This window comes from the organism of the source record quoted next, unplaced genomic scaffold (assembly GCF_019419815.1).
Source record: "Pyrus x bretschneideri cultivar Hongxiangsu unplaced genomic scaffold, Pyrus_bretschneideri_v1 Contig5, whole genome shotgun sequence".
In the NCBI taxonomy this organism is placed as follows: Eukaryota; Viridiplantae; Streptophyta; class Magnoliopsida; order Rosales; family Rosaceae; genus Pyrus; species Pyrus x bretschneideri.
Window position 1 is genome coordinate 4921143 of NW_025999787.1, and position 22591 is coordinate 4943733.

The following is a 22591-nucleotide window of genomic DNA, read 5'->3' on the forward strand; positions in this document are numbered from 1 at the left end:
GGCCCAACCTAAAAGCGATTTACATGGGTAGGCCCAGTATAATGCATAGATGGGTTCTAACCCGTTACCCTAACTGAATCCGGTTAAGAATATCAACCCGTATAAGACGGGTTGTGAGAGGATGGGTTGAACTCGGGTTCACGAATTGTCTGACTCGGTCTATTTCGAACAATCCCAACTTGTGATTATGGATTGGTCATAGGAAACTTCATCGGCACACTCTTTTCATCCGCGTTCTTAGTTGTTCTTGGAGTGTTAAAAGCGCTTTCAGATAAACAAAATATTTGGGGTTTCATTTTGAAATCAGTTTCGATGAGCAAAACTAGTTAAACTTCTTCTAAATTTATTGAAAGTTTATCTCCAATGAGAATGTTACATTAAAATGTCAAATTTTATTTTTATAGCTGATATGACAAAATAACATTTTGTATAGTCTTATATTCCAACCAAGATGTTAAATTAAAATGCTTTTTAAGTTATTTATAAAATCAAGTGAGTTAGAATTTAATAATAAAATAATCAATAAATGAAGAAAGAATAAATGTATGGGTTCATCATTAAAATAATATAAAAATATTTTTGACGTTACCTTCAAATTTGGCAGCAAAGTGAAGAATGTCAATCCATGTGGAATTTTGGTGAACCAGAAAATCATATTTTTGTCAAAACACGTTTGACAATCTCTATTAGAGATGCTCTAAGACATTTTATGTATTTATTTATTCTCACACTATTAACTACAAATCTTCCCAATAAATATTCGAAGTTGGGTTGGTACCTAGTACACACCAAGGCTATTGAAACAAAGCTCGGATACTATTTTGGTGTAATTGACATAAACATTGCAACTTTTAAGGAATTAAACTTGTTCCCCTAAATGCAAATCATAAAAATCAACACAACAAAAAAGACATAGCCTTTGAGAAATCCTCCAACAAATTCATTCCCAAATTACATTATTTAGTTTCAACCTCAAATCACAAGAATTACTGTCTGTTTCGGGTTGATTATTTGGGACAACTTTTTATTTTTCAAAAAAGTTTTAATTGTTCGGCTGTTTGATAAAGTTGTTGAATGAGAAAGTTGTGGTGTGAGAAAATTAATTTAAAGATAAACTTCAAAAACAGATAGAAAACTTAAGATGATACTTTCATTTCGTTTTTTGCGCAAGCCAAATTGAGAAGATGCGGAAGACATAAGATGAACTTTTTGAACTACCAAATTAAAAATCTGCAACTCAAATGGTTAAAAATATTAATATCCTCCCAATAAGGCTTGCATGAAGGAAGAAAAGGACTAGGTCACAAGAGTGCTTCTTTTATTTTATTTTATTTTCCATAAAAACCAACTTTTCAAAACAAGGATAGAGATTAGAGTCCCATCTGCCAACGCTCGGCAGCACAGCAACCCAGTGTCATGTGACCGTCGCTGGTTGTGGGACCTTCTGGACTCCATGAACCGCAGGATTATGCAGGACCAGTCCGACAACGACTTGGTACCCAAAAACCCTCCTTCCTCGTAAACTCACTAGTACTTGTATTATGTGGTAGATAAGCCCTTTCTGAACGAACACACACAATGACACATGAGAATGTACTATGGTACTCCGGAGTATCAGATCACCGTAGAAAATTCCGGTTAAACAAAAAATCTTTACGGTCTTGATGTTGAATTCCATAATAACTTGGGTTGGAAGTTGGAAGTTAGAAGTTGGAACTTGGAAGCAGTTATAATCTGGTTACACAACTACCTCAAATTTATGAGAGAAACTTTATTACATGCAACCACTGGCATTACTCATGAGTAATTGGTGTGGGTTAGTGCCATATTGACGTCATAATTGCATGCAAGTTCTTCTCCAAATTCAAAAAGTAAAGTTTGTTGCTTTGCCACTTTAGTACTATAGTCTAGTGGTATTCATCTTCGCTTGTAAGTGAGTGGTCGTAGGTTCAATTCTCGCCAAAGATGAATTTAAATTAAATTATTGCTGACCTATTATGAGGCTAAGCTCACTCCCTCCTCCTTAGTGTAGATAATATCAATTGTTCAAAAGAAAAAAAAAAAGTTTGTTGCTTTGCAAAGAATACAATCTCAAATTTGTTCTTACTTTGGAAAGAGAAAATTCGTCAAAAAATTCGATCATTGTAATCGTTGTCTATGCACACGTGAATAACTGTCAGCCATTAATGTGTTATGAGATTAGCTTGCATCAGCTGAAATTCCACTCTTATTTAAGTGTTGGACACATCTTCTCATTGACTCATGTGTACTTATATCATGTAGACTCAAATACCTTATATAATAAATGTATTGGCATATGAAAAAGTACACACAACATGCTTAGTTTCTACGTAAGTTGACTAACACTTAAAAACTAAAACTTCTTATGAATCTATATAAGAGTTGTGCAAGTAATATTCGTTTATACGTACATAAATGACTGTCAACCGTTAATGTATTGTAATACTCGCTTGCATTAATAGTTAAAATCTCACGTAATGACTGTCCAAATCATTTCTAATTCTCTATAAAGCAACACAAACAATGATTTGAATTTCTTAAATTTGAAAAATTAATAATTTAATGCTCTATAGTTGTCTGAGACTGTCAACAAATGTGAAAGAGGCCCAAAAACAAAGAGGGGTTTTGAAGAAGAACTGTTCTTATGTCATAGCATAGGAACATCCGGACCTACTTGGAACATGTCTTGTGTGTCATGTCATTCATTATGTCTGTTTAGCTGCTTTTCTGGGAGAGGAAGTCCTTGTTTCCAATGTAAACCTGCACAAGGGACCTCAACAAACTCAAAATACAAGAATTCTCCGGTAAGCTGAAGCCTTATGGCAGCAACAAAATAAGCTGCTTTTTCCATAATCTATGAATCTCTTCAGCTTCATTTTTGCAGGGCATGTCTGCTTTTTCTGTCCTTCTGTCTCCGTCTCTCTGGACTATATATATCTATATATATATTTATTTTTTTATTTTTTTTAATTTTCCTTGACATGTAGAAGAAAAAAAGAAAGAAAAGAAGTTTGCAAAAGATTCTCACGGATAACATGTTCTAACATTGATGGGAAGGCCCATTTAGTCATACTTTAGCTTGGTGCTGACTAACTTTTTCTGCATCAGTACTGGTTTTACACTCTTCTTGTGAAACAATCAAAAATTCAAAAATCTGCAAAGATTTGGAAATTTGGGGTCTGATTACTTTCGCGAGAATCCTAAAATTTTTCTGAACCGCAGAAGTAAAAAGCCCTGTCAGAAAAAGCTGCTTTTTTTTTCGTAAGGTGAAAAGTGAAAAACCCGAGGGAAAAGCACAGCACTTTCTTATCAATTATCATCATTCACTATCTGGGTTCTGGGACTTGAACATTTCCCAAGTTTTGAACTGTTTCATGTGGATGTTTCTGCGATTCCCATGGGAATCTCTTGGGATGTGGGTTTTTTGTGATTTTGTTTGCCAAGTGTGAATGCAATGTTGGGATTTTAGCCGTTGTACAAGAAACACAGCAAATGGTCCCACAAAAGACAAGACAGCCTGTTCTGTCGGTCCTTGAGGGTTCTTCAAGTCTCGAGAATCTGGATTGGGTGGCTGATTAGGGTTTTGTTTGGTTTAAAATTTGCAGGGTGGTTTGTTTTTTTTGGGAGGGGGGTGGATTTTCAAATGGGTTGAGGCTTATTGACAATGCGCTTGTTCTGGTGGCAACAGCTGCCTCTGCTTCTTCTCATCCAGATTTTGGAACCCAGCAGAACAAGCTACATAATTTATGGTACTTTTTCCCTCACTTTGCTTCTTCTTTTTTATTCGATATTTTAATCTAATCTAAACTGCCAGAAACGGGATTCGAACTTGAGTCGGAGTAGGAGCATTTTGCTCTATCCAACTTCGTTATTGCCACATCTGCTTGTGCATATTGTTTGAATGGAATGGAATGGATTCTTCTGTAAGAACTAAAAGCAACCATTTTTCCTACTGTTATTTGACTCATAGGTTGAAATCATATGTTTAAGTTGCTGCTTCGAATATGTACACGGTGTTTAGATTGTTTTGGACATCGGAATTCCCTTTTAAACTGCTATGCTGCAACTTCTTGTTCATGTCCGAAATGGTTTGGCTAGGCATGCGATTGACGCAAAAATGTGCATGATGTTTAGGCTGTCATGTTCTTACTTCTTGTTGGTTTTGAGTAACATGCTTTGCTTAATCTTCATTGCGATTCGCATTTGGAAGAATGCTGATTTCTTATTCTTTTTTCCCTCTCTGAAATATGTAGCTGAAGCTCTACTAACTTTTAAGAGCGGAGGTGGAAGTCCTCAACTGTTTGATAGTCGAATTGGAAGATGTTCTTGTCTAAGACAATGGAAAATTGTCAACTGTCACAAACTGAAGGACCCTTGCATTTATCCTCTGTAAGATCTCTCTCTCTCTCTCTCTCTCTCTCTAGCAGTGCATTCTGTCATATGTAGAAGTAAATAGTATATGATGATTCATTAAAAAAAATCAGAGTAGAACAATTGTTGCCTTCATAGCATTAATATAAGACGCAAGCGAACAAATTGATTATATTTCTGTAATCATGTAAGAAGTATGTTAGATGTTATGCTTCAACAGGTTTTCTGGAATCTGTTCAGTTTCTTTGTGGACTAACGCAGTCAGTTTGCCACCTTTTGCTCCAAGACTTTTCGTTACACACTCTTCAATTCAACTACGAAAAGAGCACCATAACCCAAGAAGCAGGAGGATAGAAGCCATAGTTGATGGGGATAACGGTACTCCAACACTCACACCTGTGGAAGAAGTTCGTGGTAACCATTCATCAAAACGGAAAATTGCAGCAATTACTGGTGGAGTTGTTGCCACTCTGCTTGTGATTATGATAGTGATGCTCGTTTACATCTGCTTGTTGCGTGTAAAAAGATTAACTAGGCGAACATCTGAGACAGTATCATCTGCACCATCACCCACTGGTAAGTTGGCTCATAACCATATGAGGAATTTTCAGACCCTGAAAGGATGTAAAATGACTCAAATTAGGCAAACATCTAACTGCATTGGTCATTAGCCAAAGAATTCTGTGGATTCCTTGCATTGCATATGCCTTCAGCCTTCCTGGCAGTTTATTGAAAGAGACATGGCATAAAACATTTGAAATACGAGTTGCCTTGCGTATTCTTGTTAAGTCAAATGATGAACAATACAATTTTATAGACACTGTTTTGAAGGCTTCAAAATTGAAGCAGCACTGGGGTAAGGAATGAGTTTCTGGCCACACACACCACGTTGGTACAATACGGACATGCCTTTCTCAAATTGAGGTCCTCAAGATAAATCAACTTGTTTGTTCTACGAAAGGGAGCAAAACATCCATGTGTTTGGATTACCTGTATTTAACCACCTTGCATTCTAATTAACCCAGCAAGAATATTAAATGGTGTTTTATCTGTTAAGGTTGTGGTTTGGCTTACTGGGTAATTTTGGTGAATTGGTTCCTTCTTTGATTTCTTTCAGTTCAGTGGGAAAGAGGGGACACATCTCCCTACGCCGTTGCTCATTCTCCATACAGTGCACCAAACTTGAGGCAACTCACAATATTGGAACTGGAGCAAGCAACGCGCAATTTCAATGAAATTAATATCATAGGCCAAGGTAGATTTGGTTTGGTCTACAAGGGATTGCTCCAAGATGGAACTATTGTGGCTGTCAAGAGACGCCTACATGCCCCAACTCAGTATTTCTTTCATGAGGTACGCAAGTGCCTATTCAAATTTCTTATCTAGTAAACCATGACTTTCTTAGTGAGGTAGTGCCTAGAAAATGATTTGGCAGCAACTTCTGAGTTTTCTGACTTCTCTTGATGTGATACAGGTAAAGCACGTAGCTCGTGTCAACCACATGCATATTCTCAGGCTTATTGGTTATTGTCAAGATGCTACTCAACAGTTACTTGTATATGACTATCTTCCAAATGGAAATGTTGGGAATCATCTATACGGTACTCTCTCTCTCTCTCTCTCTCCCTCCCACTCTCTTTCGTTCTCTCTCTCTCCCCCTCTTAACAACATAATTATGCAGATGCTGAAGGTTTACCTATTGGAAAGTTGGGCATAAAGCAAAGGCTATCGATTGCTTTGGGTGCAGCCAAAGGTACACCACCTGCTTCATGTTCCTGTGCAAGTCTTTATCTTTTGCATTAAATAATTGAATTTCCTCTTTCGTATATTTTGCACAAAAGGACTTGCGCACCTTCACAGTTTGGTGCCTCCTCTTCTGCACATGCATTTTTGTACAAGCAATGTTCTACTGGACGAAAGCATTACTGCCAAGGTGTCTGATTATGGACTAACCAAATTGCTAGTGGGTCATCATGCTGGCTCATCTTCAGCCGTAGATTGCTTTCTTGACCCAGAGTATGTAATCTATCCTTAAAGTGCTAAGTCTGTATGCTAGATTAGGATGTGGATACCACCACTTTGTGCCTGTAATGCTATTTGTCACTAATGATCAAGATCGCTTGATATGCAAGAATTGCCTTTGAGGAATATAAGAGTAAGTTTCCTCCTCCACCAACTTATTCAGCAAAGATTCCCCAGTCAATTCGTTGCAGGTCATTTTCGCACGTTAAGCAGTCTAGATTGGTGAAAACAATCTAACACTGAACAGTACCTTGATTATGTCGAGTTCTATAATCAGTTGAGTGCCAAACTTTTAGAAGTTGATTGTATTACTGTATGATTTAACTTTCTTCTAGTACTACATTGAGCAGCTAGTAACAATCTGCTTCTGAGTGCTTCATCAAGTTATGCCTCTATTTCTTATAGTGGAAGTTGCTTCGAATTTTAAGTTGACTAATTTGATTGAAGAAAAACCTTCAGATCTCATTCATTATAGAACTACGGTAGTTCTGTTTAGACTGAATTTGTTGATGATGTCTAATCTTTCTACTCCTTACTTTTCGTAAAGGTTGGATTCATCAAAGAAGTTTTCAGAGAGAAGTGACGTGTACAGTTTCGGGGTCTTCTTACTGGAATTGATCAGTGGACGTGAAGTGAATGCAAGAAACCAGTTGAACTTGGGGGATAATTTAATAGTTGCAGGTGTCTATCTCTATCTTGCCCTTACGATAACTTCTTATTCCCCCAGTCTTTACCTTTTAGGTATAGGCCATCAGGAACTTGTCTGTTGTTTGATGACAAACGCCACCCATCTACACTCTTGCACTCCACACGTCTTTATGTGGATGGACACTTCACTTCTCTAAGGCAAGCAAAATGATAGCTGAAGCTCTCTCTAATTTAATGTACATTCTCAAGATTCTAGAGTAGCTTGCAGGTTGTTCTTATCCTTTCGGATCAGATCAAGTGACGTAATTGGAGAGCTTTTAAAGAAAGAATGAAGGTTTTAGAGTGTGCGAGAGATGTAGTAGAGAGAAAATCCTAGTACATCCTGAACGAAGTTGATCAAAAGTTCGTGGAGAGGGAGAATGAGTTGTTGGTTCTGAACAATGCATTCACTCTAGCATTACATGCTTTCATCGTTATATATGCATTTATGCGTAGGTGTGAAACTTCACTGACTATTCGTTCTTACAAGTTTGTCATACAAAGAAGTAATTCTTTTGTTCGTTCTTAAGATCTGCTTATGTGACAACTGTAAACAAAAGGAGAAAGCAACAAGGCGAAGCACAGGACTATTTTCATTTCTAATCAAGTTTCGTTTGCTTTTGTAGGTGAAGGATTGCAAGGATTTAGACAGATTTGTTGATAAAACATTAGGTGACATGTCAAGGCAAACTGCAAAACAGATGATGGAGCTGGCACTGATGTGTGTAGATGGGAGCGAACGAAGGCCGCAGATGCAGATTGTTGTGGAGGAGCTAGAACGAATTCGTCAGGGGAGAGAAAGTAACCATTTTCATATAGAAGTTGATGAGGAGATAGGTGCTGTGACTCTTGGGAGTGAGCTTTTCAAATGAGTTCCTTGTATCAGTGTCTTCTCTTCATTCTTTTATAGATTTGATTGATTTGTAATTAATTACACAAGAAAAATATATGATACATAAAAGCATTGTTGAGTACATGAATCAAATGAAAATAGTAAAAGTTCAGGGTTCAATGTATAAATTAGCAATTCTCTAAAAGCTGTACAGGTCTTCAAGAAAATCACTGGCTTTGGTGATGCTAGCTGGTTGTCAATATGTTATATTCAATTCAAAGCAACCAAGCCAAGTATATTTTGATGTGCAATCTTTGGCACATTTTTTCCAATCCATCATTTAACGATCAAATAAACAACTTAACAACTAGAGGTATGACATATCAATGAATTTATAAAATGAAGCGACTAACAGGAGGGGGTGCAAACTGTAATTTGAGGTAAGAGGTTGAAATGGTACCTAAACTAGAGAGTACAAATGTAATTAACTCTAATTTTAAAGCGAAGCAATATTTTTGGTGAAAATGAAAGAAAAACAAAACGGGGTCTAATAAGAACGATTTTAACAAATTGGAACCACTTGAAAAGCTCCCTTTATAGTCCAAATGACCCAACATACATTTTATGCAAATTTTCACGGACAAAGTAGTAAAATATCATTAGATTAAAAGCTAGTTGGACTATGTCGTCCTGACTCAGAACCTTTGAAGAGGTTTCCTATTAGACGATTTTAGATAGCAAAAGCTGCGTTAGAAGTAAAGTAAAGAAACCATTTGTTGAGATCCATTGACGAATGAATCCTTGCTTGCTAGCTTTGTGCTGCTTCCATGGCAAGAAATTGAACGTGCAGAGATCATGTAAACATCTTCAACTTAAAATTAATATTTTTTATTTATTTAGATCATGGAGCCGATCCAACTCCTAGTTGCTTTTCTTATCTCTTCACGCGTCATAAGACTTGCAACTTGCTAGTTGAGGATTGCTAGGATTAGGAAATATGTTTGTCTAAATTCCTCTTCATCAAGTCATTAAACAAAATACGATGTTCATGATACTTGTTTCCCTACGTAAGACGGTCTCAAGCTGGAGGGATTTTACCATGTTCTTGAAACTTTAGAATCAGTTGTTAACTATTCAAGCGAAACAAAGCTACCTCATGCACGATAACGAGACTAAACAAAATACTTCTATAATGAAACATTTTAAGGGGTCGTTTGAATTTTTTTAAAAGAGTATTATATTTAGTAGCGAAAGGTCTTAGATTCGATTTTCGTTAAAGACGAATTTAAACTATATTATGCTAGTCCATTGTGAAATTAAACATACTTCTACAATTTCTTAGTTTAGATAATACCTTTTTTTTAAAAAAAAAGAAGTTATTATCTACTTTATGTTATATATTTAGTCCAAATTTTATAAAACTCTAAAGTCTAGAAGGATTAGTTCTTAAATCATTTAAAACCCTGCTGGAGTCCACTGAATTATAATAGCTGTAAGCATGCAAACTTAAGATTATACTAGCCTTCATGCATGCGCAAGAAGATATTTTTTGAATTACGGCGTGTTACGCATAACTTAGACGTTTTAAATAAATAATATTATAGCATGCTAGAAAAAACCCCTCATAAACCAATTAAAGCAGCTGGATACACATAATAAAATCTGTCTTCAATTTCAATCTACATTCTATTGAATTTATATTAAGAATAGAGAAAATAATATTTTATAAACAATTGATTGAATCATATTATTGCTAACCCATTGTGAGGTACTAATTAAAAAAATATTAAAAAAAACATTGTACAGGAAAAAGTTAAATATTAAAAACATTGTTTATCACTGTACAGTAAATAGTTAAATATTTAAAAACATTGTTTATATGACAAAAATACCCCTACCACATTTGATGCATTATTTTGGGCTGTTTTTATGCTAGCCCATTATGAGGCTTACAATCTCTTAGTTTCAATAATATCGTTTAAAAAAAAAAAAAAGTTATTATCTACTTTATGTTATATATTTAGCCCAAAATTTATAAAACTCTAAAGTCTGTGATTTATACACAGGCTAGTAGGATTAGTTCTTAAATCATTTAAAACCCCGTTGGAGTCTAATGAATTATAATAGCTGTAATCATGCAAACTTAAGATTATACTAGCCTTCATGCACACATGGATATTTTTGGAATCACGGCGTGTTAGACGCAACTTACACGTTTTAAATGAATAATATTAGACCATGCTAAAAAAAACCGCTCATAAACCAATTAAAGCAGCTGAATCCACATAATAAAATCGGTCTTCAATTTTGATCTACATTTTATTGAATTTACATTAAGAATAGAGAAAATAATATTTAATAAACAACTAATTGAATTACATTATTGCTAACCGATTGTGAGGTACTACTTATAAAAAAATATAAAATAAAATAAAATAAAAAACACTGTACGGGAAAGTAATATAAAACACTGTTATATACAGTAATAGTAATATAAAAACACTATTTATATGATGAAAATACCATGCCATATTTGATGCTTTATTTTGAAATGCTTTTGAAGTTTTTTGTTTGAGGCGCATTTCTGTCCACTTCTTTTTGGTGAAGCCTGTGATCCCAAAAAACTACTGTTCAAAAGCCTGCCGGCTTTATATATAGATGCAATACAATTTAACCTCTTTAAATTAATAGCCTTGATACCACTTAAATTCTATAAATTGAGCAAGATATCAATTTATCGACAAGGGTTTAGCAGCTTATGTGTATATATTTATAAAGCGAGATACCAAAATTCTATTAATTTAGTGAGATTTCAATTTTTGCTTAACAATGGTTGAATGAATTCGATTTATGACATTAAGATTTTTTTTTTTTTGAGTCAAATAATAAATTTATAAAATTAAATGTTAGATTATTAAATCGAAGAAATTCGAACTCACGTCGTGGTGCAAGAACAAACACTCCTCTTGACCACACCGCTTACGATTTGTCACTTGAAGATTCAAAGTACTCGAAAACACTCAAGAAAAATTATGTCTGAAGTTACATTTTTTTTTCTTTGGTAATTTCTTAAGTTGCTTTCCAATCTATAAAATGCTTTTGAGTTAATGCCGGTCAACGTGAAAGATGCTGTAACGCTTTAGAACCAAATCCGGCGGCAACTCCAACGGTAAAGCATTTCTATTGACCCCTACGAAACGACGTCGTACGAGGCCTTGACTCCTCTTGTCTTCCATCCTTCCTCCACTATAAACCCTGCTAAAACCGGATCTCACTCTCACTCATTGGATCCCCGAACTCGCTCGCTCAAAAATGGCGAGTCGACTCGTTCTCGCGTTCGCACTCAGCGCTCTCCTCTTCTTCTCCCACTCGGTTTTCTGCAAGGAATCGCATCCCATCGACGACGACGATGAGGATCTCAGCTTCCTCGAGGAGCCCACCGACCACGGCGACGACGCGCCGCACTATCCAGATCCGGATCACTACGACGAGGACAATTACGACGATCTCGAGAACTACTCTGATTTTGACGAGGGTGGCGATCATGAGGACTCGTACAAGGAGCCGGAGGTGGACGAGAAGGACGTCGCCGTTTTGAAGGCAGCGAACTTCAGCGATGTGGTGGAGAAGAATAGGTTCGTCATGGTCGAGTTCTACGCGCCGTGGTGCGGACACTGCCAGGCCTTGAAACCGGAGTACGCGGCGGCAGCTACCGAGCTCAAGGGGGAAGATGTAATTTTGGCCAAGGTCGACGCCACAGAGGAGAACGAGCTGTCGCAGGAGTACGGCATCGAGGGTTTCCCGACTATCTTCTTCTTCATTGATGGCGTTCACAAGCCTTACGCAGGCCAAAGGACCAAGTGAGTTTCTTTTTTGGTTAATTTGATAGAATTATCAAAATTGCAGGGGCCGATTTTTAAATTTTTAAATTTTATGGATTGTTTTAAATTTTTGGAATTGTGAATTCAGGGAGGGAATTGTAACCTGGATTAAGAAGAAGATTGGACCTGGCATCCAAAACGTGACCACATTGGAGGATGCGGAACGCATATTGACTGCTGAAAGCAAAGTCGTTTTGGGCTACCTCAACTCTTTGGTGGTATGTTATGAAATCTGAAATGTATAATTTTGTGATTTTATAATAATGCATTAGATTATAATTAATGTGCATAATACAATGGTTGGTCGTAAACTCTGGTGGCGGTAATAAGGAGATTGAAAATTTTCTTCCAGGTTACAGTTGCCTCTTCATAGTCTAGGAATGGAATTAATCTTAAATTTAGAATGTGGTCCAAGCGATCGGCTTTTAGTTGACGGCCTAGAGTTTGTTTGAGTAATATACGTGGACATGGAACTAGCCGAATCTATTAGGACAAGTTTGGCTGTCAAATGCCGAATTGGGGATCTGCTGAATTTTGCATTTTGATTAATTGCACATAATCTAGAATAGGAATTCAAAAGTAGGTGATCAATGAAGCATACAAAACACTTAGATTTTTCTTCATGTAATAAATTAATAATAAAGTTGGTATCTGTAAAATGATTTTTCGAAGCAGAAAAGGAAAACAAAGGTGGCTGGAAGATCTCAGAATTTACTCTTGTTAACTTTTGTAATTTGTCTCCCATGATACGATACTTGGTTGTAATTATGTGTTGTTCTTATGATAAAAGGGTCCTGAGAGTGACGAGCTTGCCGCTGCTTCAAGACTTGAAGATGAGGTGTCCTTTTACCAAACTGTAGATCCTAAGGTGGCAAAACTTTTCCATCTTGACGCTGAAGTTAAGCGCCCTGCTTTGGTCCTGCTAAAGAAGGAGGCTGAGAAACTAAGCTATTTTGGTTAGTTTCTTTATTGTTATCACATTGGCTAAGATTTCTCAGATTGAGATTTTGGGTTGCATTACCTATATACTCACTTTCTCATTTGTGCAGATGGTAAATTTGATAAGACTGCAATTGTGGAGTTTGTCTTTGCGAACAAGCTACCTCTGGTTATCACCTTTACCAGGGATAATGCCCCACAAATTTTTGAAAGTACTATCAAGAAACAGGTAATTGTTACATGTGTGAATTTTTTTCATAGATGTGACTTCAATATGAAACTCTTTAAAACAGAGTATTAAACATCACATGCTGATTGACATGTAATCTTTCTATTCTCAGCTGTTGCTCTTTGCCTCTTCAAAAGATTCAGAGAAGGTTCTCCCTGATTTTCAAAAGGCTGCACAGCTTTTCAAAGGAAAGGTATGGTTACTATTCGCCATTCGCTATGAGTTGGATTGCTGTCACAGAAACTGTTCAAGAGCATCTAAAATAACAATTACATAAAGGTTTTTAAACAGTCTAGGCTTGAAATACCTTGTTCGTAGTAAGTCACATGTAAAGTAGAAGCTGATAGTGGTTGGTAGTTCCAGCATCATGTATTTTTTATTTCTTATTGAAATCCACATGCATTGAGGGTGAGCGAGGAGGTGTTAATCCTATGGAGATGTGGTTGATGGCTGTGTTTTGGGGTGGTGTAGTTAGGAAGAAATAAAGGATTTTTAGTGCATTAGGGGACATGGGGAGGGTGTTTTGTCAGTGTAAAGTTTCAATTTGGTAATCCAGCTTTGATTTTTGAAAAACTCCAGGGAACCCTTTTTTCGGCCTTATTAGGGTTTTCAGTTTGTGCTCATCTCTTTTTACTAACAAAATATTGTTTCAATAGAAAATAAAAAGGTAAATACATACCTTGTCCTTTAAGTAGGTTGGTTAGTTTCTATTAACTTTGAATATGTTGTTGCATTTGTTCTCTGTGGCCACTATATATGACCTGCATAATTTGAGCATCTGATGTTTTTTTGGCTGCTAAGCTACACATTGCATTCTTTTTTTGTTAACAAAGGATGAGGGTTGCAACTTAACTTTGTATAACTGTGTGTGTGGTTGCTTGCAGCTTATCTTTGTATATGTGGAAACGGATAATGAAGATATCGGAAAGCCAGTTTCAGATTATTTCGGTGTCACTAGTGAAGCTCCAACAGTGAGCTTTTCCTAACCTTTGTATTCAATTCACTTACTTTACTTTGGAAAGATAGAAGATAGATTGTATAGTTGCAATTTGCATGTTCCTGGATTTATTTGTTGCTACGAATAATATTGTTCCTTATAGGTTCTTGGGTACACTGGAAATGACGATGGTAGGAAATTTTTTCTTGACGGAGAGGTGACCTTAGCTAATTTAAAGGTGACTACTCTCTCTCTCTCTTCTGTGTGCTTCATTTTATACAATCTAACTGTATCTTGTGAATTCATTTTTCATTAGGCTTTTGGGGAGGACTTTATTGAGGACAAGCTTAAACCTTTCTATAAGTCGGACCCAATTCCTGAAAGTGTAAGTGTTAAATTTCTTTCATCCTCCTAATTGTGTTGTCTTGGTTCTCTATTCAAACTTATATGTTTTCTTTGATTGGCACAGAACGACGGGGATGTGAAAATAGTTGTTGGGAATAACTTTGATGAAATTGTCTTGGATGAATCAAAGGATGTTCTTCTCGAGGTAACACTGCAAACTAAGAAACAAACGAATAGTTGATTAAAATTTGTCTTTGCAAGGTCCTCATTTTTGAAGAATCATTATCTCAGATATACGCACCCTGGTGCGGGCATTGCCAATCTCTGGAGCCAGCCTACAACAAGCTTGCCAAACATCTACGAGGCATTGACTCTATTGTTATAGCGAAGATGGACGGAACCACAAATGAGCATCCCAGGGCGAAGGTAATGTCAAATTGCTGTGGTTAAATGATAGTTTGCATATTTCAATAGCCTATTAAAGAGCTATGGGGCCAAATTTGCGCTGGAAGAAAAGGGATTAGATTTATGGTTTTTACGCCTAATGTCGATATCCTTAGGGTAAAAAGTGAATGTCCATTGGAAACAAGAACTCTGCAATTAATTGCTGCTCGTTTGATTTTTCAGGCCGATGGGTTCCCTACACTTCTATTCTTCCCAGCGGGAAATAAGAGCTTCGATCCAGTAAGTGGCATTTAGAATCGTTCATTATGTTTTTCTTAGATCTAACGAGAGCACATATCTTCTTGTTCTTCCTTGTTTTGTGTCTGACGTAGACTATCTGCTTCCTTGATGCCAAACAGATTACCGTAGACAGTGACCGCACAGTGGTGGCATTCTACAAATTCCTCAAGAAAAACGCATCAATCCCCTTCAAGCTCCAAAAGCCGGCCTCAACACCAAAATCCGAGGGTTCTGCTGCTACAGAGAGCAAAGGGAGCGGCAGCGCCGAAGATTCGAAGGATGAATTGTGAGGAATATAATAGCGTATGCTAATTTGTCTGCCGAGTTAGTGTTGGCCATCACCATCCGTGTGGTAGAGAAAGAGAGACTTGTCACATAGAAGAGAAAAATAGGGAGATCAGAAACGATATGAGAAACTCAAATTCGCAATATCAACCCCGAAAAATGTCCGGAGAATTTTAAGAAACTTAACCTGAATAATCTCTCGTTGCTGTGATGGATGTGTTATTTCGGTTTAGTTTGTTATAAAAGCATCAATTTAATCCAACCACGATATCGACAAAATGTCAAAATATGTTTATTGTTGCTAATTACCCAATGTAAAATTGACAATTTCGTAAAAGTGGCTTTTAATTCAAGAAAAACTAAAAACAAAGGGTTTGAAAATTTTGAGTTTTAACGATAAAGACAAAACAAAAGGTAAAGTAAATAGTATCAGAATTGATTTTTTGTGTGTAAAAATATAATTTTTCGTTAAAATGAACAGTACTGAAAGCTTTCCGATAAATTTTTTTTGAATTTAAGTGGTTAAGGCTATTTTTCAAAGAAAAAGATGTTCTTTTTAGTCTCTAACACACTTTTTATGTTCTCGTATGCCTATCAAGAGACTTAGGTAGGGTGGTCCATCAGTTGTAGGGTACCTCTTTTTTTGTTTGAGTCAGACATTGTAGGGCACTTGTAGCCCAACGTGAGTTGGCATAAATAGAACAGCCTCTCATGCAATCATGATCTAGTAGCGTTACATGATAAGACAACAAAATTGTCACCCTTGGAATTTAAGATAGATTGGTAAAGAAGAAAATGAACATCTTAACGCTTGAAATTATATTCAGAGTTATTCAAAGATGCCCACCGGATTTGAAAGTCCGACGTGTTACCAACTATGGCTCTACACACTGCAGTGGTAAGGTGGATAAAAATGTATGTCATGCTAATAAAAACTTACACATCTCTATATATATTATTAGCATATGACGCTCAATGATGGTAAATTTGTTTCATGCAAATTCTTTTCAGTACCCATTAGCCATTAATTGAAATTTGAATAATTGTTATTGCTTTTTTAAGCAGATCCCTGTATGCATAATGCTTGGGAAACCATGTCCATGTGCAAATGGACTCTAATTTGTTTTGCATCGGCATAATTAATTTCATATTAAGTGAATAATAATTGTTAATTCTCTTATCATATATGGTTGGACAGCCATATTGTCAATGACAAAAAAACCACACCTCTCGCTCCGCTGTTCATTATTTATCCTATATTTGGATGGACAATCATGTCCATAAATTCGAAATAGGATCCTCCCTGGATCCTCTTTGTAGGGATCTGGAAGATCAATCAATTGTGTTTGTTTATCGTACATAGTGCGGTTAGAAATCATATTAAATTTAAAATTTAAAATTAAATATAAATAGCACCTAATGAAAATTGACTGCACTATATACGTTGAACAGGACACGATTAAATCCTCACAAAGAAGATCCGGAAATGATCCTTGTCCCATAAATTCATCTATAATGCATTGCTTTGTTTTGCTTTATGTTTTTTTTTTCGATAAAAGATAATAAAGTTTTTAATTTTGTGGTTGGTATCAATGGTATGTATATAGTTTAATTTCCATATTTGTCCTCTTTCAAAAAAGAAAAACAAATTAACCCATTAGCAATTTAGCACGGCCATCCTGTCACGTATTTGTTGTAATGCCATAACTGATTAGGTATAAAACAGCTCTTGGATTTTTTTTTTTCTTTTCTTTTTTGTGTTTTTAGTGGGTTGTCAATACTTTGATCCTCATATTACGATAAATAAAACCTACGTCGACTCAACATTCGACTCAATTATTGACTTACATGACATAATAACTCTAGACAAGAACAAGATCTGATTATCGCCAAACACAACCCGTTAATCACCGTACCAGATACGGCGATTCCTGTGTGACAACTAAACACGACCTAGTGACCCTTGGATCCGACCACCTACCCATCTAAGGTCAAGTTCAGGTTGAGTCACACATCCATCCGTATTTCACTCCACATTTTTCTTCCTAGATATTCCTTTTCTTTGGATGATCAAATATTCCTTTCCAATTTGGAGTTAGGGTTTTTAAAAGGTATCAAAAATACAAATTAGTCCCCATCATATCATGTGCAAATTGCATAAAAAACAGTAGCTTGCAAAACATAAATAAAGATATTTCTTGCCGCGTTTATTGTGTTTGATAAATCACATTTCTCATCTCCTTCCAATTCAAGTCATCCCATAAATAAAGAAATTAATATTCATAATAAACCCACCAAGCAATTAAAGCTCATATTTCTCATGTCCTTACAATTCAAGTCATCTCCAACTCACTTTTTAAACGTTGTCCGTTCCTCTCCTTCGTGTGTTTGCTCGCTTTGCAAATTTTTTTAACAAACAGTATTATCTACATTAAAGAAGAAAGGGTAAATTTAGCATTACAGTAGATTAATAATAATATGGTTCAAACTCGCATTTGACGATAATCAAACCTAAAACCTCTTACTTACAAGTAAAGAGGAATACTATTAGATCGTAGTATAATATGACCTTTATACAATAATGTATTTTCTTTTTTGAGATGCAAGTGATATTATTATCTTCATTTACACAAATTTCAAGATTGAACTGTTAATGATATTCAATCTAAAACTTCCATTTACATTTACAGATAAAAAGAATATTATTGAATTATAATACTGAATGAACCTCATAAAATAGTATAAAATATCGTTTTCATTTCAAATTCAATAAAATATGGTTCATAATGTTGCATTTCCAACAAAAAAAATGAAAAAAAAAAAAAACACAACTCTTTATAAATAAGACCAAATAAAATAATAGAATTACAATATCATCCAACTCTTTTCCACACTTCCAAAAAAACCCAACTTAAATCTCCTCCGCATTTTTCTAGATCCGGTGTATCGCTCCTCTCCCTGCTTTTTACTCCACCTACGTGTCCAGATCTGACTCCGCCTCTTCCCTCCTCTTCAATCTCGGCCGTCCCCTTTTTCCCTTCTCCCGAGGTCTCCTCCTTTCAAATTCAGATCTCCTCCGCTCCATTTCAAAACTGCTTCCCAAAATCTCAACTTCCTCTCTTCTTACTTTCCCATCAGATCTACATTTTCTCGGGAAACAAACACCTCGAGCCGACGCCGCCTCCTCCGTCAACAATGTCGAGGTTCATCGAACTCGTCTCGCCTCTGCTCCTCGCTTTCCTCCTAGTCCAATTCAGCACCGCCGTCTCTTCTTCCTCTCCGCCAGAGCCCTCCCCGACTCCATCGCCGCAAACCGGCGCCGATGCACCTTCACCGCCATCTCCATCCCCGATTTCCCTCCCTCCATCTCCGTCGAACGCTCCGGCTGACTCACCAATTCCATCTTCTCCTCCCGCTCCGCCCCAATCGACTCCATCGCCGTCGCCTGACAGCGAACCTTCTGTTCCCTCTTCAGCGCCGTCGGTTCCTAGCGACATCAATCACAATAACATCAACGCCGACGGTGACGGAGAGGAGTTCTCCGAAGGAGGAATAAGCACCGGAAAGAAGGCGGGGATCGCGTTCGGCGTCATCGTCGGAGTCAGTTTGGTAGGGCTGGGAGGATTCGTGTACAAGAAGCGTCAAGATAACGTCCGTAGATCTCAGTACGGTTACGCCGCCAGGAGAGAGATTCTCTGAAGAAACACTCAATCGTCTTCATACGCGAAGCTCTTCTACTTATAGAGGTTACTGTTAAATCTTAAATTTTCTGGTATTAATTTCTCGTAATTTTTTGTTTAAATTCTGGGCATGTTTAGTATATGATTGAATTGGGGTTTTCTACGGCGGTGAAAAATGGTGATTCAATTCGATTCTTGATTTTTTGGCGCGGCGGCGGAGGAGTGGTGATAGGTAGATTATTTTTATTATTTTCTTTTTAAATTTTGGGGGTAAGATACTTGATTAGTCAAATATCAGTGATTCGTGTATTGCTTCTCTATTTTAGAATAATATAATAATTGGATTTACAGATTTGGAGTTACTCGTTTTTCTTCTCATTTGATGATTACGTGCCATTTTAATTGCGATTTAGATTATATATAATTCGATGATTTGATTTATCCCGTTGATTGCAATGCGATGATTGTGAATAAATGGAGAGTGTGAACAAGGAAGGATAGAAATAAATGGTGAATGATAAATATGGTAAATTAAATTACGAGCCGGTGGTCCAGTAGGAAATAATAGATTATGAGGCTTTTTTAAAATTAAAAACTGAGGTTTCAGGATTGAAATTCACTGATGGTTTGGAATCCAAATTTGTGGTCAGGAAGAGGTTGAAATATTCCCTGAGTTTTTTCGGTTCCTAGAAATGATAGATAATCGTGACAAATACGGTAAATTAGTTCAATACAATTTATTAATAAATGATACCGATACAATTCAATTCAAGTTTTGGAAGAATTGGTTAAGATAGAAATATGTCAAAAATGATTTGGATTATTTTGTTTTTAACAAACAATATTATATATATTAAAAATGTGCTTAAAAATGAATAACACCAGACCATGTGCTATTCAACAAGAATTGAATTTGTTTTAAAACCTTTCCCTTTTTACAAGTGAAGATATAATAAGAAAGTGAGTAGAATTAAATTTAGTATCTGTTATGTAAATATTCTTTTTCAGTTAACATAAAAGTTGACAAAAAATAGGTTGCGGTGAAGATTTGTAGGTATTACTTTTACTGTTTTGGTCTATATTCTCTTCTTTTTGTTGCTTTCGTTTTATTGCATCTTTATTTTTCGAAGTAGATATATCGACTTTGTGCCAAAAAAAAGATTTATTTTATTTTTTGTAAAGTGAAAACTTGGGCTACTGTAACTTATTCCTCCTTTCTACCTTCTCTCCATTTTTTATGCTTTTGTAGCTTTTACTTTTGCTTCGGCATCTTTAAAGTTTAATGATTAAATGAGAGCACAAGCTATGGATGGGCATAAAACTGCAGAATTGCAAAATCGAATCGAATCCTGATAAAATAAATTGTAAAAAATCGTTCAGACAAAAAAAGGGTCAACTTAAGTGTAAGAACAGAACCCAATCATTCATATCAGTTTTAGCTTCTATGTTGGCGGAACCACTCAAAATTGAACCAGAACCATTGTAATCGAACTATATGTTTTAGTAATAAATTTAAGTGAAATAGCATGAAACTGAATAATTTATATTTTTCAGTTCCGGTTCCAATTTGAGGGTGGAATCGGCCGAAACCGCATCATGCCCAATTCTAGCATAAACTCTCCTATGCACAAAGACCACAACTACCTTATGGCCAGAATTAAATAGGTAAATCGATTAAAGTGATTATTTGTAATATTTGATTAGTTTGTCGTCAATATATGATTGGAATATTGTCCATGTTTGATCTCGATCAGTTTATAATGAGTCATTATTCTAATAAACTTTAAAAAAATGAAAAGTGAGCAAATTCCACAAGAGAGAATATTGCCACTGCTATACTTTGTGACTTGTCATTGAATCTGACACAGAATATGCATCTGTATATTTCACTTTTGGGTCATCTTTGAACAGTGGCTCGGCCACTACTCATAGCTAATGAGAAATTTCTTCTTACATTAAAGTTTGTAAATTACAAACTCGTACATATTCATAAGTGGAGGAACGTCTTTTAAGGCACCATACAAAATGGCTGGGTGGGACCAAAAAAACCGGAGAGTAGGTGTTTTGTGTCTGTCCAGTCGGACAACTATTTAGTCCAGTACTTTGGATCGGAATTGTTCGATGCATAAAATAACCCTATTCAATCCTTTTTCTTTTTCTTGTTGCTGGATATCTCGTTCGTAAGCATCTTCTCCTTAATATGTAAATGCGGAAGAATGAGTCGGCCAAATATTTTTAGGAAATTGCACCAAGTAACACTGGTATACACAAATATTATTAGGAAATTGCACCAAGAATGAGTCAGTCAAACTGTAATATATTTGACTTTTTGCAGTAGTGTCATCTTGAAGCTTAGCCCATCCTTCTATCGTTTTAGCACTCGTTTGGATGGAACCTCAGCGTAGATTGGGAATTTACGTGGGTTTTAATTCACCATCCATCATTAGATATTTAGAACCCTTGACATGTGATATGTTTACAGCTCATTTTGTTGATTGTCACTTTGATGAGACAGTCTTCTCGTCGTTAGGGGGAGAAAAGACCGTTTCAGAAGAACGGAAATAGCTGACATGGGTTGTTCCCACCTTGTCTCATTTTGATCCTTGCAGCATTCAATGTGAAAATGAAGTGAGAAGGATCATTCATCTTCAAAGCATTGCCAATCAAATACCAGATGCATTTAATGATGCTATGAAAGTGATAAAATCACATATACCAGCTGCAAATGCACCTGCAAGAATTGATGTCCCTATTGGACAAAATAAAGTGGTAGTAAATGATTCATCTGGTGCACGCCTGAAGCGTAGTAGACCCCCAGGTTCAAAAGATTCAGCCCCTCGAAAGAGAAAGTCGAGGTCACAACTGAATCCAAATGAAATCATTCAGGAAGAGAAAATGAATGATAAATCCATAATTCATGATTCTGGACTTCCAGAAAAAGAAAATGTCCTTGATGAGACACATGTCCCTGAAGAGGCAGAAGTACATGAAAGCAAAGAAATCTCCATAAATTATGCATGTAGAAATGAATTGTGGGATCAGAATGAAATAATCATCGATGATATGTTCGCATTCGTAGTAGCCACTAAAATCATCTTAAGTGATGATATTGAGCCCCACTCTGTTGATGAATGCAAACAGAGACATGATTGGCCTAAGTGGAAAGAAGCAATCCAGGCAGAATTAAATTCCTTGGAAAGGCGGAATGTTTTTGGACCAGTAGTCCAAAACTCCGCCTAGTGTAAACCCTATGGGTTACAAATGGGTATTCACAAGGAAACGCAATGAGAAAAACGAGATTGCAAGATACAAAGCACGACTCGTTGCACAAGGCTTTTCTCAAAGACCTGGAATTGATTATGAGGAGACATACTCTCCTGTAATGGACGCAATTACGTTCCGTTACTTAAGTTTAGTGGTTTTCGAAAGACTTGACATGCGACTTATGGATGTCATCACTGCGTATCTATATGGAGAATTAGATACTGACATAAATTTGGTATGCAAGTGCGGGCATTTTCAACTTTTGGCCTCTTGTGAATGTTGTCAACTCGTGCCAATATATACCATGTTGCGGCTCGTTCATGTTCGCAAAAGCTGGTTTTACCATCGCAAAATGCTTTTGCGACGACTGAGCAGCAGCAAATGAGGCCACGAAATCGGTGGCAATAAATGGTC

General features: G+C 36.4%; 3 protein-coding genes across 6 annotated transcripts; all 3 read left to right on the plus strand.

Annotated features, from left to right (window-relative positions):
* The first annotated feature begins 2674 nt into the window (after window positions 1–2674).
* Window positions 2675–8113, plus strand: LOC103956774 (probable serine/threonine-protein kinase PBL28). Of its 4 annotated transcripts, none has more exons than XM_009368804.2 (10): window positions 2675–2825; window positions 3627–3770; window positions 4275–4410; window positions 4613–4968; window positions 5510–5745; window positions 5867–5993; window positions 6074–6145; window positions 6234–6408; window positions 6962–7095; window positions 7728–8113. In XM_009368804.2, the coding sequence occupies exons 2-10, from the start codon at window positions 3686–3688 to the stop codon at window positions 7760–7762; spliced, it is 1356 nt and encodes a 451-aa protein (XP_009367079.2). In that variant the 5' UTR covers window positions 2675–2825; window positions 3627–3685; the 3' UTR covers window positions 7763–8113. The 4 variants fall into 4 exon arrangements, with proteins under 4 accessions (XP_009367079.2, XP_048425518.1, XP_048425519.1 ...); XM_048569561.1 differs by having other exon boundaries at window positions 4679–4968; XM_048569562.1 differs by lacking the exon at window positions 3627–3770 and having other exon boundaries at window positions 2744–2825; window positions 4596–4968.
* A 3117-nt stretch (window positions 8114–11230) lies between these two features.
* On the plus strand, window positions 11231–15444 carry LOC103956775 (protein disulfide isomerase-like 1-4). Its single transcript, XM_009368807.3, has 12 exons — window positions 11231–11793; window positions 11903–12032; window positions 12605–12770; window positions 12864–12982; window positions 13095–13175; window positions 13867–13953; window positions 14083–14157; window positions 14236–14304; window positions 14389–14469; window positions 14556–14690; window positions 14892–14948; window positions 15068–15444. The coding sequence occupies exons 1-12, from the start codon at window positions 11246–11248 to the stop codon at window positions 15236–15238; spliced, it is 1719 nt and encodes a 572-aa protein (XP_009367082.2). The 5' UTR covers window positions 11231–11245; the 3' UTR covers window positions 15239–15444.
* Window positions 15445–18428: 2984 nt separating this feature from the next.
* LOC103956776 (alpha carbonic anhydrase 8) lies at window positions 18429–18932 on the plus strand. Its single transcript, XM_009368808.3, has one exon. The coding sequence runs from the start codon at window positions 18429–18431 to the stop codon at window positions 18930–18932; it is 504 nt and encodes a 167-aa protein (XP_009367083.2).
* Window positions 18933–22591: the final 3659 nt, after the last annotated feature.